The 16,996-nt window shown below is 46.3% G+C and overlaps 1 protein-coding gene across 2 annotated transcripts in view; it reads left to right on the forward strand.

Annotated features, from left to right (window-relative positions):
* The window catches only part of ACTC1 (actin alpha cardiac muscle 1), a 34,890-nt gene extending 20,042 nt beyond the window's left edge, over positions 1-14,848 (forward strand). Inside the window, exons 1-7 of one of the 2 annotated variants that reach the window (XM_030762883.2) lie at positions 2,927-3,034; positions 10,185-10,335; positions 11,521-11,845; positions 12,526-12,687; positions 12,818-13,009; positions 13,796-13,977; positions 14,491-14,848. In XM_030762883.2, the coding sequence (XP_030618743.1) occupies positions 10,207-10,335; positions 11,521-11,845; positions 12,526-12,687; positions 12,818-13,009; positions 13,796-13,977; positions 14,491-14,634 (1,134 nt within the window). In that variant the 5' untranslated portion in view covers positions 2,927-3,034; positions 10,185-10,206 and the 3' untranslated portion in view covers positions 14,635-14,848. Of the gene's footprint in view, positions 1-2,926; positions 3,035-10,184; positions 10,336-11,520; positions 11,846-12,525; positions 12,688-12,817; positions 13,010-13,795; positions 13,978-14,490 lie in introns of those variants that run through there. The other variant, XM_030762885.2, reaches the window with a different exon arrangement.
* The last annotated feature ends 2,148 nt before the right edge of the window (positions 14,849-16,996 follow it).

Consider the following 16,996-nt stretch of genomic DNA (forward strand, 5'->3'; position numbering starts at 1 on the left):
CAGCTCCCAGATCAGTCCTACTAACACCACCGGGCAAGAGAATTGGAGTACCACCACCTGACTCTGCATGGGTGGGGTGGGGAGGGAGATCAGCTCCCCATGAAATGAAGGGTGAGCAAGATGAAATTCCCCCTTAGGGTCTGGCTAGGATAGGGTGGGTATTGCCACAAAGGCTTTCCACGTGAGGCTTCTCTTTTGTTGGTTCCTTGACTGGAGGAACAGACTTTTCTTAGAGCTTACTTTATCTGTGTCTGTTGGCAGTTCCAGGATGGAGACCACTAGAGTTCCTGTCTGGGATTTATGGAAGGCAGTTAAGAAACCTAAAAAATTCATCCCTCATCACCGTCCCAAAGTCCCTAGCAGTCCACCTTCTCCTTTCCTCCTTGGAGTGTTCCTCTGTTTGCTTGTTGTGTTATGTCCACAGTTATAAGAGGGAGGACCTGGGAGGCTCCATCTTGGCTAGAACCAGAAGTCTGATCTATACTTGATTTTTTTTTTTTTTTTTTGCGGTACGCGGGCCTCTCACTGTTGTGGCCTCTCCCGTTGCGGAGCACAGGCTCCAGACGTGCAGGCTCAGTGGCCACGGCTCACGGGCCCAGCCGCTCCGCGGCATGTGGGATCTTCCCGGACCAGGGCACGAACCCGTGCCCCTGCATCGGCAGGCAGACTCTCAACCACTGCGCCACCAGGGAAGCCCAATACTTGATTTTTAAGAGGAATAAATAGATAACAGGTATGTTGATACCAATAATTAATTCACAGAAGCAACTTTTCATGATGTTATCATTTTAGTTTCACTCAATACTCTACATCTGTCATAAATATTATGCCATAGTAAGTGACAAGAGTTCATTTTCAAAATGAGACTATTCTGTAAATAACTCCTGAAGCATCAAAGAAAATTAAATTCTCTCCGTAGTTTTGTGTACTCAGATGAGTTTAATTCTCCAAACAGTGGTTGTTTTCCACTTAACAAGAAACCTAATAGCGAACCAATTTGGCTAAAAGAGATTTTATTGCACATGGAAAACTTGGAGCAGAGTTAGATAATTGACCAAATATGAGGACAGTTTTAAAAATAGCACCACTGAAGATAAAGATCCTAAACAACACTCAGAGATGCAATGTCTTTCTTCAAGTACGTGGAGCTTATTATGTAGAAATATCCACTGGCTAAGCAAGACAAAAGCATTGATTGAATAAACCACATCTGGATTTCAAGGGAACCCCATTTAGCCACAAAATTGGATTCTTCCTGTTGTTCGTATCTACATTTGCAAAATAAGCATCACTATTTTGATTCTGTTTAGTTAGAAATAATGTTTTTTTCAAATCAGAGAGCTTATTCCTTTAAAATATTTTGGTAAGTGATTTGTAAAATGAAAGACTAAGAACACTTTTGGGTTTCCACATTAGGTGAAAGCAAGCCTGAATCTCCCAAAATTATTTGAAGTCCTTTGTTCAGAATCAGTCACTGAGAACTGAATATCTTCTTGAATGATGTTGAGAATTTAGTGTTCAGAAAAAAAAAATAACGTCCAGAGAGACTAGAAGGGTAAAAGATACTTTATTGGAAATGACACAAGCTCTGAAAACAGAGTACTATATTTTCTTAGCAAGACACTTTTTCTGGTAAAAGGTATATTGGTACACATCACAGTCTCAGGGTGGTGACATTATGAAATGTTAACTAGACCTTCTACTCCCACAAATATCTGAGGAAACAAAGAGCATTTGTTCAGTCTTAACCACTGCCCAAGACCACCTTTTTTTTTGATTAATTTTTTTTTTATTGAAGTATAGTTGATTTACAATGTTGTGTTAGTTTCAGGTGTACGGCAAAGTGATTCAGTTATATACACATTCTTTTTCAGATTCTTTTCCCTTATAGGTTATTACAAAATATTGAGTATAGTTCCCTGGGCTACACAGTAGGTCCTTGTTTTTCTATTTTACATATAGTAGTGTATATATGTTAATTCCAAAGTCCTAATTTATCCCTCCCTGCCACCCTTTCCCCTTTGGTAACTATGTTTGTTTTCTGTGTCTGTGGGTCTATTTCTGTTCTGTATATAACACCAGCTTTTTAAAAACTCTGTCTCCGTGATGGCAACTGAAGTAGATGCTTGGGGAAGGTGTGCTTGGTCTCTCCACAGTGATCTCCCTGTGAAATAGAGGAAACGGAAGGAATAAAACTTTTACTCATGACGGATTCTCTCAGTTTCACGTAAACGTGTTCCACGTGAGAAAGTAGGCAAGCTTAACATCTAAGCTTTCATGTTTAGTCAGAATAAAGGTTAGTTTCCAGGTAGATCAAAGAAAACTCGGACTACACAAAGATATAAACTATGGAACAATGTTTTAGGGTTTGCTCTTTAGGCCTGAAGCATGGGCACTTCTAGAACACTGGAGTTGTTCTAATAAACAAGGGTTTCTGCCTCTTGGGATCGCTTTTGCCACTTCCATTACCATTTTGGGGCCCACACCCCTGAGTTGGACAAAATGAGCACAGTTTACCTAAAGTTTTCCATTGCCCGGTGTGGAAGCAAAGCCTCGGCCCTTGTACCAGTATCTACAATGTGTTTCCGATTTATCGTCTTCAGTTTTCTATTCGGATAGAAACTCATGGGAAGGGTGGAGGGGATATAGGTCTGTACCCCCATCACCATCTCCCTACCTGCTCTCTTCATCTCTCCCACCACCTTGGGCTAGCGGTTTAGTGATGTGATCCTCGAGTGGACACAGGAGGGACTGATTGTGCCAGTCTAAGGGCTCTCTTTCTGCACCCGCAGGAGTAGGGCTCTGGACAGAGGATACGGAGTGAAGACGGCTCTACCCACTGGTGGAGAGATGAGCCTAGCATGAATCTTTTGTGACAGTTATATTGAGCTACAATATTATACAGCAACTGGAACCTCTCCCTGGAAAATAGCATATTTAAATAGAGTTTGCAAAAGGGTTAACTGAACAGAGGACACCCTTCCTGTTCACCCATAAAGAATGTTCTCAGCTGAGGACTACCCAGTCCTTGCAGGTATGTCTTGGGTGATATGATGCTTTATCTGGTTACATCCTTTGGGTCATGCTCGTGATTGTTCTGATCACTTGTCAAAGCCACACCAGGGTTCAATGGCAGATTCTTTTCTCAGTTCTCAAAGGCTGGCTCGTCTCTCTGAAATGCCACACACACAGAGACCTACTTATTTGTGTGAGTGCCAGTATTCTCAATCAAGTAGCTGCTCGAGACACCTTTTCAGCTGTTTTTATTTTGGAGGAACAATCTCGGTTTCCTGCCTCTGGTTAACACAGGTGATTGGCTTTAGGGAAAGCCTTTATTTTTATTACTTTTTAATTTATGAAATTAAGTTAGAGTCTGTAAATGTAAGAGGAATTGGTTATTTGTAGACCTAACCAAGAGGAGTTTGGAAATACTCATCATAAAATAGCTGTAAATATTCCCTAAAGCAACCGCTTTCAGACTCTCCACAGAAAGACAAAGCCTACAGTAATATATGTGGTTTAGTTTTATGTTCATGATAGATTCCTCTTTTTAGACTGTAATTTTGAAACAGTTCAACAGCTGAGTTGGCAACTAAAACCCACCCTCTAAAATATATAAGTGAAATGTGGATGCTATAATCCTAAGGGCAGAGCCTGCTCCCAGTTTGGCATTCTTTGGTTCCAGCTGTTGACTAGAGATAAGTTAGATTATAACAGTAAAACCAAAAAATGCTGTTAATGCAAATTCCTTGCATTGCATGTTTCTCTTTAAAGAGCAAGTGGACATTCTTGCAAACGACCAGAATAGGAGGCTATTTGTCTTTTCTCAGCCCAGCGACTGTAAGTAGATATGGACGGCAAGGCCTCATGAATTTTATGTCACATTTAATTTTATTTTAAGGAGGTTAAAATAGAGGGCTTTAAAGCCTCAACCAGGCATGTCATTTTCTTTGTCCTTCTCTGTTCAGTGTTTCCTAGTTCACCACAACAAGCACTTACAATTTTCATAGTGAGGGAAAGGTTATTTTAGATCCCCAGTTATACGTACCATGACGTTAAGACGAAAATTAAAATGATACAATCCCTTATACAGTACCTTATATAGACAAAGCGTGTTTTCATGAAGCAATATATGCTTGCATGGGGATGGAAGAAACCAGCAGACATACGCAAGACATCTTGGACTCTTGGATACTTGTACAGTGATCACCCCAATTTCAATTATTCTCTCCATGGTCCCCATGAGTTCAATTTTATCTGTCTATCCATCCATCCTCTGTTTTCTCTCACAAAAGATGTATGACAGCTTACAAAGATAGATGGACAAATCGAATTTAAAAGTGGAAGAAAAAGGAAAATGAAAAATAGATGTGGGTGCGCAAGATAGACGATAATGATTTGTAATCATGTTAACAATTGGGCCACAAGTGTAGTTTTCTAAGATTTTTCTTGGCCACTGCCAAAAGAAAAATCTGGTTGGTCACTAGATTCAGGATCTACGGGATCAAAACAAACCATTTACTTGGTAGAAGCCCTTTGTTCTTGGAACTAGAGCCAGACAGGAAATTCTTCTAAGAGGCTCATAAAGAAGACAGTATCCTGTGATGAACACCCGTGACAGCATCTTTGCGATAGAGGCGGTGACCTATTTCTTACACAACCATCCCCCCATGTAGGCTGGTGACATCATATTCAAGAGCAGGTCTGTAAAAATGGATTCTGCAGCTGGCAGTCAGTCCAGCTTCATCTAGAAGCTGACCATGTACACATATGAAGTCTCAGGATAGTGTATGGACCCAGTATGTACTTAATAAATGTAAGCAATTAGTATTATTGCTACACACTGTTGCGTGTCAGATGCGTGCCTACTTTTGATGGGGAAGAGATGGGCTCCACACATGCAGCGGAGTGAACTTGGTGGGCAAGAGCATCTCTGAGCTCGCAGCTCTCACCTCCCACGCACTTGATCACGTGATCCCACGTGAGCTCACTCCCACGTGATCTCAAAATGCAGCCGCGTTCAAGTTGGGTGATGCCACATGTGGGCTCTCTAGGGAAGACAGGCTTGCTCCAGGTAACGCTTGAAAAGCCGAAACTCCATAGTTACTGCCAGTATGGGGAGGAAGCCAAATCTGAGCTAAGTGGAATACCTTCCCAGCAGAAACCTGCCAGCTTCAGCTCTTCATTCTAGGAGGATTCAGACTCCTTTTAAGGAGTTAAAAAGATGAGAAGTCCTTTGTGATTTCCCAGGATAGAAGAGAGTGAAGATTTGGCTTTTCGCTCATTAGTCCCGGGTGACTCCGAGATCCAGAAGGATCTCCCTTCTGCTCCCCTCCCCTCATCCTCCCTTGTCTTGCCCTCTTTTTCTAAATCTCATTAACTGGTTCATCACAGTTGGTCCTATCATGTCAGAAGGCAGTGACTGCCAGAATCTGCCTAGAACAGAATTCATTTGGAGTTGAAATACCCTCCCCCTGGGTTAATCTCCTCGGTGGTTGCACGTAAAGCGCGGGGCAGCATGTGGTGGAGATTAGGCATGCCTTGGTGTTGAATTCTGAGCTCCAGGATGTGTGTGGGCCTGCATCCCTCACAGCCGCGTCACTTTCTTCTTTTAATGAAAGCTGAAACCCAGCTCCTGCCAGAGGACAGTGGGAGTGAACAAATGTGTAGGAAAAGAAAATAGAAATGGTTAGGAAGGCTGGCTGCCCGACCCCTGGTCTGGGCTAGAAACAGCCCACCCCCTCCTTCCTAGCCCATGGAATGCAGGAAGGGCTGCAAGAGAAGCCGGGAGGGCTCCTGGGGAGGAATTAAGTGTGGTTTGGTATGTTTCTGGCTTCTCTGTAAATACTGGACACCTCCGAATGGAAGAACAGCTGAGAAAAGTGACTGCTAATCCCCCAGTGCCAGGAGGAGGCCTGCCTCTCCCTTCTAGATCCCAGCAGATGGTGGATGAAACAGGCTTCCCTCGAGGCAAGGGCAGCAGGAACTGTCCCACCTTCTGTTCCTTCAGCCAGCCCTGCACGTCTCCCTCATGGCCTGTCCCTGCCCAGAAGGGCCTCTCCGGCCCTCGAGAGCCTTGGGGACACGCCCCGGCTTTGGCTTTCGCCATCCGGCTGGGATGCTCAAGGTCAGCCAAGCTGGACTCGGGCCAGCACTGGCAGCTTGGGAAGCCTTCAGCGAAATTCCGCGGGCCTGGGGAACAGCCAGGCAGTGTCGCCACGTTTCTCCCTCTGTGTATTACCTGGGGAAGAGGGGTGGTGACTTATTTAAAATGCACATGCACTCTTCCAGGATGAAACCTGGGAATCTGAATTGCTGTTAGAGGTAACTTGGCTGCAAGTGGTTCTAGCATTCTACTTGGGGAAACAGCAGCCCAAGTGGACTGGAAGGCATTTGGGGTGGTGGATAGGAACAGGGTGTCGTCTGGTGCCTGGATTTGAAGCGTTACTCTTCCATTTGCTCAGCCGTGTGACCTTGAGCAAAGCAGGCGCAACGGTTCCCTACCTCATAGGATACAAACCAGTCTTTCTCAAACTGCAGGGCACAGCCATTCTTGGGTTTTGAAATCAATTTAGTCACAATTCACATCAAAAAATGTAAGTGGGAGGTTGGCTACACAGCAATGTGAATGTACTTAACGCTACTGAACTGTACAATTTTAGTTGGTTAAGGTGGTACATTTTATGTTATGTATATTTTACCGAAATTTAAAAAAAAGAGAAATATCTAGACTGCACCACAGAAGGTTAAGTCATTTTTATATACTTAAGTAGACACGACAGAAGCCAATCTCAATTTTCATATTAAATGGATCCCTGGAAAAATTGTGCCAAATGAAAATCAGTCATTGAATCTTATTTTCCATTGGCTTATAATTTAAGTAAATATATAAAAACAGCGTTTAGAGTTTTAAAACGTGGAAATTGAGCAGTATTGCAATGAACAAATATCGAACCATCATAGATCTTTAAGGGGAAAAAAGTGTTCTTACCATAAATGTAGTGCATAAGAAACTATGTTTTGTTCTAAGTGGGAAAAAGTGAAATTGTTTTTAAACATTTTAAGGGTGAAGATTATTTCATGAAACTGGTCTCAGTATTCCACTGACCTACCCACCCCTGCTCCCGGGCAGACTGATTCCTAGGTGGGTGGACTGGAATTGGCCTCCTGAGCCCTGCAAGTATTTACAAAGGATTCAGGGAATAACCGTGGTGTTCAGTGATCTGCTAGACTTTCCAGGAGTTCCCTTTACACATATGGCAGTGAATGTGGGAATGTGCCACCAGTCACTCCCAAGGAGAAACTCTTTCTTTCACACAAGTGTTAATGCACTTCAGTCCTACTCTGCTTTAAAAATAATGAAATACTTCCTCAGGAAGTCTTTCTCTGAACCCTCTTTTGAATCCCTCTTTTTGTGACTATCCCAATGATTCCCTCTTTCTTCCTAGTGTGTACCATAACTGTCCCTGACTTGTCTGTAGCTGCTCTGCGGTACGAGTCCTGCTCTGTTTCATTTCTGTCTTCCAGCGACTAGCACAGTTCTTGTGCCATAAATATTTGCTGAATCAATAAGTGAATGACATTGACCCAAATCTTCAAAAGTGAGAGCCATAGCTGCCCCCAAAAGTATCATTATTACTGAATTGTAATAGTTACAATTTGCTTTGTATCTTCTATGTGGCTTATATCACTTGTCTCTAATTATTACAATAACTAATAATCTCTGTCTGAAAAGAGTTACTGTGTCCTTTTTCAGAGGGGAAAATTGAGGCTTATGAAAGTGAAGTGACTTGCCCAAGAGCAAAATAGGTAGTAAGTGATAGAGGCGGGATTCAAACCTAGGGATGTTGGGCTGTAACACCCGTCCCATTTCTCCTTTTTGGTTCTTCTGCATCTGCCTGAGCCAAAACAGCTCTGCTCTTTGCATCCTGTCAACAGGCATTTTCGCTGAAAAAGGCCTACCAAGTGGCAGAAGGTGATTCCAGCTGGCGTGACCCTCACCTGGCTCCATCACCCAGCCGCCCTCATACTTTCTTCTCCAGACCAACCCAAACATGGTTGGGGAGCTCAGCGGGGAGGGCCCAGCATTCCCCAGTCTGGACAAGTATCTAATCAGCAGGCCTCCTTAGCATATCAATCCAAGACCACTCCAGAGATGGATGCCTGGGCCCAGTTTCTATTTTTAACTGGTGTGAAGGGGAGGAAAAACACAAGCATTAAAAATCAAAGTGCCAGTGAAGAACTGAGAATACAGGGCAACCCAGGGCAAACCAGTGATCTGTGTCCTTCTTACGTCTCTCTGTTTCTTTCTCTTCTGCTTGATTCAAGTAATCCCTTTCTCCAAAGTCTCAAGATCCTCCACAAAGAAGCTGATATCATTTATACCAGTGCTTCTCATACTTCAACATACATATGACTCAACTGAGCATCTTGCTAAAATGCAGATTCTGATCCAATAGTTCTGGGGTGGGGCCTGAGACTGCTTTTCTAATTCATTCCTGGTTATGACCATATTGTGCATCCCGGTGATATGTCCAGTCGGTTGAAGTTGCTGTTATCTCCTTGACAAGAACATTTCTCTTTCAGTCCTGTCTTTGTCTGGAATAAACGCTTTTGCGTTATTAAGATGAATGTTCATCTCTCCACCAGCAAGTGGACAAGCAAGCAACCCTTGGCATTTGTTCCTTCATTCCCTTTGGCAGCAGGGGAGTCTTTCCTGGCCTAAAGGCAGGAGTCTGAGTTTGAGAAAAACCCTGGAATCATGGAGGAGAGCCCCCTGATGTCCCAGCTGGGGTAAACCTGCCCTCTCCTCCAACAAGACTGGGCAGGCTCTCACAACAGCTGTTTCCAGCCTCTTTCCCTGACCAGCCCCTGAGCCATGCATAAATTGGGGACCAAGGTGGCCTTGGTTAATCTCAGCTTTCTGCACAGCCCCAGCTTTCCGAGTTGTCATGCAGGTTGGTGGGGACTAAGCCAGGAGGGTGCCCTGTCCCAGGCACCCCTTTTCTGGCCACCCAAATATGCTGCTGTGGTGCCCTTTGGGCCCATGAGGACTGCCAGGGCTCTGCTCCCCCAGCTCTCCGTCCGGGAAGATGAGAAGCTGCCGTCACTCCCCTGCTGCCCTGGCCCAGCTGTCAGGACCCCTCAGCAGAGGGCGGGGTGCCAAGCCTTCCCCCTTGCGTGTGGCTTGTTGTCTCTTAGGCTGGCGGGGCTGCGGCGAAGCCAGCCACAGCACACCCAGGGGGCACCTCCACCCAAGAAGGGGGAGGGGGCGGGCTGGCGTCACCCGGTCTTCCCCTGGCCCCTACCCTTCACCGCCTGCCCCTCCCTAGCTCCCTATTTGGCCATCCCCCTGGTTGCCCCCTCCCCTTCCTTACATGGTCTGGGGGGCCCCCGGGCTGATCCTCTCCCCTGCCCTTGGCTCCATGAATGGCCTCGGCGCTCCTCAGTGGTGCGAAGGCGACCAAATAAGGCAAGGTGGCCGACCGGGCCCCCCACCCCTGCCCCCGGCGGCTCCAACTGACCCCGTCCATCAGCGCGCTATAAAGCCGCGCGCCCCGCGCGGGGCACCAGCGCCTGCCACCGCCCGAGCAGCCGAGCCGAGCCCGCCCCGCGGACGGTGAGTCAGCGCCGCCCGCCCCGCGCCTGGAGCCGGTGCCCCGCGCCCCCGCCGCTCCATCACTTTTTTTCTCCTTAAGACCAAACTTTTCATTTGGTTCTAACTTCTTTTGTCCTGGGTCTCGGTCTTCACTGGAGAGGGGCGCGTGGAGGGGTAGCCTTGGGCCCCAGTGGGGCTTTTGGGGTCCCTGCTGCCGTGTGCTTTTCCCTCCAGCTGGGGCTCGAGCATGGATCGGGGTGTGGATGGGCCCGAAGTGGCTTCCCGGTTCGTGAGAAGGCGAAAATGTAAAGGGCCGGGGAGGACCTGCTAAGGGGTGACCGTCCCTCTTGCACTGGGGCAGGGGAGGAGCCTCCTGGCCTGGGAGCCTGGGCGGTTCCTCTCCCCCGCTCTGCAGCTTCTTCCCACCCTCCTTTTTCGGCCCCGAGGGGAAGGGAGCCGGCAGCGTCCCCCGCCCCGCTCCCCTGCCCGGGGACCCCCATCTGCCCTGTCCCTTCCTCCGGGGACGCGGACGAGGCCAGCTCCGCAGGCACTGAACGTAGGCCGCCTTGCTCTCCTCCATCCGTAGACCCCACTGAAGCTGCGCCAAGATGTGCGACGACGAGGAGACCACCGCCCTGGTGTGCGACAACGGCTCCGGGCTGGTGAAGGCCGGCTTCGCGGGCGACGACGCGCCCCGCGCGGTCTTCCCTTCCATCGTGGGCCGCCCGCGCCACCAGGTAAACTTCCCGCCCCGCACAGCCTGCCCTCACCTGGAGCAGTCTCCAGCCCCACTCCACACCCCTTCCCGCCACCTCTTCAGCCCAGCAATCGAGGAAATGTCTCACCTGCCCCTCCTGTTCCATGAACTCATTAGGTCAGATAGGAAACGCTGGATTCGCTTCCAATCTCAGCCCAGACAAGCAATACTCACACCCTCCAGCAAACCAGGAAACGTGCAGCACCGCCCCCCTCCCCCAGTCCACTTCAGGGACACAGCTCTGCCAAGGGTCCAACTTCCTCCTGTGAAAAGGCAGCAGCTTCTCTTCTCCACTCCTGACCTGCATTTTTAGTCCTCAGCATCTTCTCTAGCTCTTATACATTTCACTTTACTCCTTGGCCTCCCTTTTCAGTCCTGTTCAAAACTCAGAATAATACAACATATCCGAACCAACCAGGAGCCAAGCCACATTGCTCCCTCTTGTTCACAGCCAGTTTATAGGGCTCCCAAAATGTAATCCATCTGCTTCCTGGCTGTTGCATTTTTAGAAGCCAGTTATGACAGAGGCAGTAAAGTGCCATGGTGACAGTGACATACCACCTTGTTTATTAAAAGAAGTGCCACGCTCTCTGGCTTTGCCTCAATGCCTGGCCAGACACACTGCCAGGGAGGAGAGTGGTATTCCTCAGTGTTGGTGGACCATACGTGCTCCAGGACAGCTCTAGGAAGGCTGGATTTCCCAGACAGGATGGTAATAGCATATCAGTCCATCTTTTTATGTTTACTTGATGAATGTCAAAATCTTTCCTTGGGAGAAATACAGTGTGTCATTAATTCAGTCATTCCACAATGTAGTCATTTATATTCCAGTTGACATAGGTGATGAGCTTAATGATTTAATGAAGGCATTACGGTATTCTAAAAATGAGGTGAGGCTCTGCTTCTTCCGTGAAATAGCTTCATTTCTCCCCATCCCTAGTTATATGCTAAACAATAGAATTATACCTCTTGGGGGTGGGGTGGGGAGAAGGTACAAGATTAACTTTAAATGATATTTCTGAATTGGGGTAAATTCCTATTGTTTCTTATTTCTCGTATTCATAAGATGTCGCTTGACTTGGGCAGTTAGATAGAAATGAATAAGGCATTGATTATATTCCTGACACGGTGGAAGCTTGATTTTCTCATTACTTTCTTCTTGTAGGGAGTCATGGTGGGTATGGGTCAGAAGGATTCCTACGTAGGTGATGAGGCCCAGAGCAAGCGAGGTATCCTGACTCTCAAGTACCCCATTGAGCATGGCATCATCACCAACTGGGATGACATGGAGAAGATCTGGCACCATACCTTCTACAATGAGCTCCGCGTGGCCCCTGAGGAGCACCCCACTCTGCTCACTGAGGCCCCACTGAACCCCAAGGCCAACCGTGAGAAGATGACCCAGATCATGTTTGAGACCTTCAATGTCCCCGCCATGTATGTGGCCATCCAGGCGGTGCTGTCCCTGTATGCTTCTGGCCGTACCACAGGTGTGTTGGGATTGTGAGATAGTCCCTGATTAATTACATTCCCAAGTCTTCGACCTTGCTGGGAATCAGTCTCCCCAGTGAGAAAGGAATGATCCCTTTCCTCACGCTCCCTGGGAAGGTGTCTCTGCTAAGGGAGAGGGGTAACAATAATACCCTGAGGTTGGTTTCAGAGCACACTTATTTCTAAGAACTGAAAGAATACGGAGTTAGATCCTCCCCTTGCCTAAAGTATGTGATGTCACATATTGAGGCTTTGCACAAACTATCAACCTGGAATGCAGCAGTCATTGGCGTGTGCTCACACCATCACAGCCCCTGGGCAAGCATCCCTACAGGGTCTGAGTCAAAAAAGAGAAGAACACGCGTAAGTTAGATGAGAGGAGAGAAAAACACGCCTGGTGGCTTGCATAAGGTGCTGATAGCCCGTAAGAGGGATGGTCATTTGAAAGTGTCCTGGGAAAATTCTTCTACTACAGTATTTAAGAGGATGAACTGTTGCTGGCTTCAGATTTGGCATCCATTGTGCTCATTTTTATTCTTCATGTGTAAGGGATCTAATTTTATCTGGATCCTTGCCCAGCGCTAGTATCTCTTAGCCGGGATTGGAAGTAGGCTTTGACATGGTTAAAGCAGTGGCGTCCTCAGAGATTTACCTTGTTCTTGTCTATTTTCTCTGACAGGCATTGTTCTGGACTCTGGGGATGGCGTAACCCACAACGTCCCCATCTATGAGGGCTATGCTTTGCCCCATGCCATCATGCGTCTGGATCTAGCTGGTCGGGATCTCACTGACTACCTCATGAAGATCCTCACTGAGCGCGGCTACTCCTTTGTCACCACCGGTGAGTGTGTGTGTATCTCATCTGCCATAGTACGTGTCTTGTTTTTTTTCCTCCCCCAGCGAACCCCCCTACCTCCTCAAGGTTGATTTCATCTTTCAGAGCTTAACTGTGACACGCTTTATTTCTGCAGCTGAACGTGAAATTGTTCGCGATATTAAAGAGAAGTTGTGCTATGTCGCCCTGGATTTTGAGAATGAGATGGCTACGGCTGCTTCTTCCTCCTCCCTGGAGAAGAGCTATGAACTGCCTGATGGCCAAGTCATCACTATTGGCAATGAACGCTTCCGCTGCCCTGAGACGCTCTTCCAGCCCTCCTTCATTGGTGAGTTGTAGGGTCTGGTGCAGAAACACCGCTTGGTGGCTCCCAGGGTAAAAGCTATTATAATCAACAATGATTAAGGGGCCCTTGTGTTAGAAGAAATCATAGCTTGGAGTCCCACACAGCTCAGCCTCAGGTCCCGATGGCTTCTTACAGGGATGGCCATCACCGCTCCGTAGCAATGATATGATAAAGGATGACACACGGGCTTCATCTCAAAATAAGGAATGAGACAGAGTAGTAACTGAATAATCCATATCTGCAAGGAAGAGATGATGACTCAAGGGTGCTGCCTTATTCTGATGCGTTCCATCACCAAGTAGCTAGACGTTACTTTCATCACTCATTATCACGTGTAACAACAATCCATCTCATAGTAATAACTGGACATTTGTCTGTCACCAGACATCTTTCCTAAGGAGTGATTTCCAAGAGGAAGCTTGTCAGGATCCTATTTTAGTCCATAAATAAGAATTGCTTTAATTTACCGTAAATGTGTGTCTCCTCCTTTTCTAATCCATCTCCATACCCTGATGGGTACAGCAAGTGTTCCCTCCAAACAGGTGCTAAACACACTTGTTTGTTTCTTGGCAGTCTGTTGTGGATTTACTGTCTGCACTTTTAAGACACCTGTTCCACAAAACCCTGCAATGTATCTTATAGAGGAACATATGTTTCAGAGACAAATGGTGACAGTTTACCAGCATAGAGGGGTACTATTCTCTTCCCTCTACCCTGGCCCCCTGGCCTGAGGGCACTGTGATTTTTCTTTTTTACACTTGTTCCTAGGTATGGAATCTGCTGGCATCCATGAAACAACTTACAACAGCATCATGAAATGTGACATTGATATTCGCAAGGATCTGTATGCCAACAATGTCTTATCTGGAGGTACCACCATGTACCCCGGTATTGCTGATCGCATGCAAAAGGAAATCACTGCCCTGGCTCCCAGCACCATGAAGATCAAGGTGAGTGGGGGAAGCAAAGCAGGTCTCCGTATTCCAAGCAGAATTCCTGACTCCTTTCCCCTCACCGCTTAGCTTCCCGTTTCCCATAAACTTTTAGCTTTTCTAACACTTTCTCTGATTTTTCGAGCACTTTTCCCAAGATAGGAGACTTGGAAACACTTTCAAGCAGTGGATAAAAATAAATCTTTGAAGGAAAAAAAAATATCTAAATCTTTGAACACATTTTAAAAGACCCCCCGCTTTCAGGCTAGCCTCCACCATGCATGTAGCTTATTGCCACATTATATTCTGTTTCAGAGAAGTGGGGAAGTTCTATTTTATAGTGACTTTGATAGTGGAAATGATGAAATAGAGGAAATGCATTAAACTTGACTCAGCCATATTCCTTTGTGGGAATGAAGTATCACATTACGGTGAATTGATCACCAATATCCTTCCTGTGAATCTCCCCAACATGCACTCTGTTGCTTGGAACTTCAGAGTTCACTGGTGGTTTTTGTTTTCATTCTGCAGATTATTGCCCCCCCTGAGCGTAAGTACTCTGTCTGGATTGGGGGCTCCATCCTGGCCTCCCTGTCCACCTTCCAGCAGATGTGGATTAGCAAACAAGAGTATGATGAGGCAGGACCATCCATTGTCCACCGCAAATGCTTCTAAGGTGCCTTCTCTCTTAGTCTACCTTATGTTCATTCAGGATGACGGTATGATGCCTCTTGGAGTCTTCTGAACCACCTTCCCTCATCTCTCATCAATCATTGTACAGTTTGTTTACACACGTGCAATTTATTTGTGCTTCTAATATTTATTGCTTTATAAATAAACCAGACCAGGACTTGCAACCTACAAAAGCAAACGTCTCTTATTTCTTTTTGGGGTTTGGGGTTTGGGGTACGAGTAGGATGGGGCCAGTGTTTGTATACTCAGTCTGTGAACTCGTATATTGGCGGCCTTGACACCGGGAGCATTGTAATATCACAGCACCACAAAGTTTATCAGGTGAATTAGCGTGACTTTGAGCTGGGAGTTACAATATTAAATTTTGACTTTACCCCTTGGGACAGAATCATGAAGATATTTCATAGCGGAAAAGCAGGTTAGGTTTAGCGCCACATAAGCGAGAAACAGGATTGGAGAACACAATTCTCTCAGATTCGTTTCTATGAGGACACTGAAAATTGTTGTCTTAGCACATGTTCCAGTTGTTTTTGTGACTTTGCAGAAACCACGTAGATATTGGTAATGAGAAAGTCAAAGATTATTTTAAACAGATTAGTTTCAATTCTCAGTCTCTTCAGTTATCTTCCTGAGGGCCATGCGTGTTAACGGTGAAACACGGAGGCCAGCTGACAGATAAGCCCAGCCATGTCCCATTCCAAATATTCCCTAAATAAATCAAGACCACTGGGCACGTTCAAAACAAATGTGAGGATACAGGCATCAGATACCTTTTCCTAATGAGTGACTAACTTCTGGGACAGACGTCTTCAGTCTCTTCAGTTCTTTGAAATCCTGGGATCTTGGGTCGAATGGAGCGAAGTCTATAAAATCCTGAGGAGTTAAGGGGAGCAGAAAGCCATAATCCCTTTACTCCGTGCTGGGCTCTTTGCAAAGTGTGCTGGGGATAGTGAGGCATCCAAAAGCATCTATTGTGCTCTGTCCTTGAGGGGTTCACATACGCACGACTCATAAACCCCCAGTGTATGTGGTCTGGGAGGCTACAAGGAGATGGACATATGAGACTGGGTCTTGATGAATGTTTAAGAATTGGAGAGGTAAGAAGAGCAGGGAGGAAATCTCAGCGGAAGGCAACGGGGCAGAAGCCATCATACAAAGCACAGGGCAGGCTGGTGGGAGCTGATGAATTTTAGGAAATCAGTTTGGAAAGGGAGATTTCAACCTGATTGCAGAAGCTTTAAAATTTTTCACTTTCAAATTAATTGTCCATGAACCATTTGACCATTTGAATGGACCTAATTAAACTTTTATCTGTTGATGAGGGAATCAAGACACAGAGAGATTAAGCAATGGGTGCAATGTTATACAGCTTATTTGTGGAATACCCAAGGCAGTCAGGAACCCAGATTTTTTGACAGCTAATCTAATGGTGCTTCTAAAACAATCTTTCCTAACTTAGTCATAGTTATCAAGAGTAACCACATTCTATCACACACCGTTTTGAGAGTCTGGGTTCAAAATCTGCAGTACTTTAAGCTCGTCAGACAGCTTTAATAAGTTGCCAATGTCATTATCATTCAAGGTAGTAATTGTGTCCTATGTTCGTTCATTCATAAAACATCTCTTGATCCCTGATTCTGGGCCAGGCACAGTAGTAGGTGTCCGGGACACAAAGATGGAGCAGAGCATATTTTCTGTGCTTACAGAGTTCAGAGTTTAGAGTTCCATATTTAGCACAGCTGAATGGAAGTCTTTCTCTGCATTAAGGGTTAAAAAATAAATTTAGTGACATTTATGTTAGATACGATAAACTTTATTGGAGATTTTCATTTTTTCCTGCAACTATTTCTTGTAGCACAGATAGATTGATTTAAAAGCTAGGTAGGGCTTCCCTGGTGGTGCAGTGGCTGAGAGTCCACCTGCCGGTGCAGAGGACGCGGGTTCGTGCCCCGGTCCGGGAAGATCCCACATGCCGCGGAGCGGCTGGGCCCGTGAGCCATGGCCACTGGGCCTGCGCGTCCGGAGCCTGTGCTCCACAACAGGAGAGGCCACAACAGTGAGAAGCCCGCGTACTGCAAAAAGTTAAATAAATAAATAAAATAAAAGCTAGGTATCAGGACTTCCCTGGTGGTGCAGTGGTTAAGAATCCACCTGCCAATGCAGGGGACACAGGTTCGAGCCCTGGTCCGGGAAGATCCCACATGATGCGGAGCAACTAAGCCCGTGCACCACAACTACAGAGCTAGCACTCTACAGCCCATGAGCCACAACTACTGAGCCTGCGTGCCACAACTACTGAAGCCTGCACTCCTAGAGCCCATGCTCTGCAACAAGAGAAGCCACC

This window comes from Delphinapterus leucas, chromosome 2 (genome assembly GCF_059928025.1).
Source record: "Delphinapterus leucas isolate spDelLeu-1000000601 "Yukka" chromosome 2, BTC_Dleu_Yukka2, whole genome shotgun sequence".
NCBI classification, from domain to species: Eukaryota; Metazoa; Chordata; class Mammalia; order Artiodactyla; family Monodontidae; genus Delphinapterus; species Delphinapterus leucas.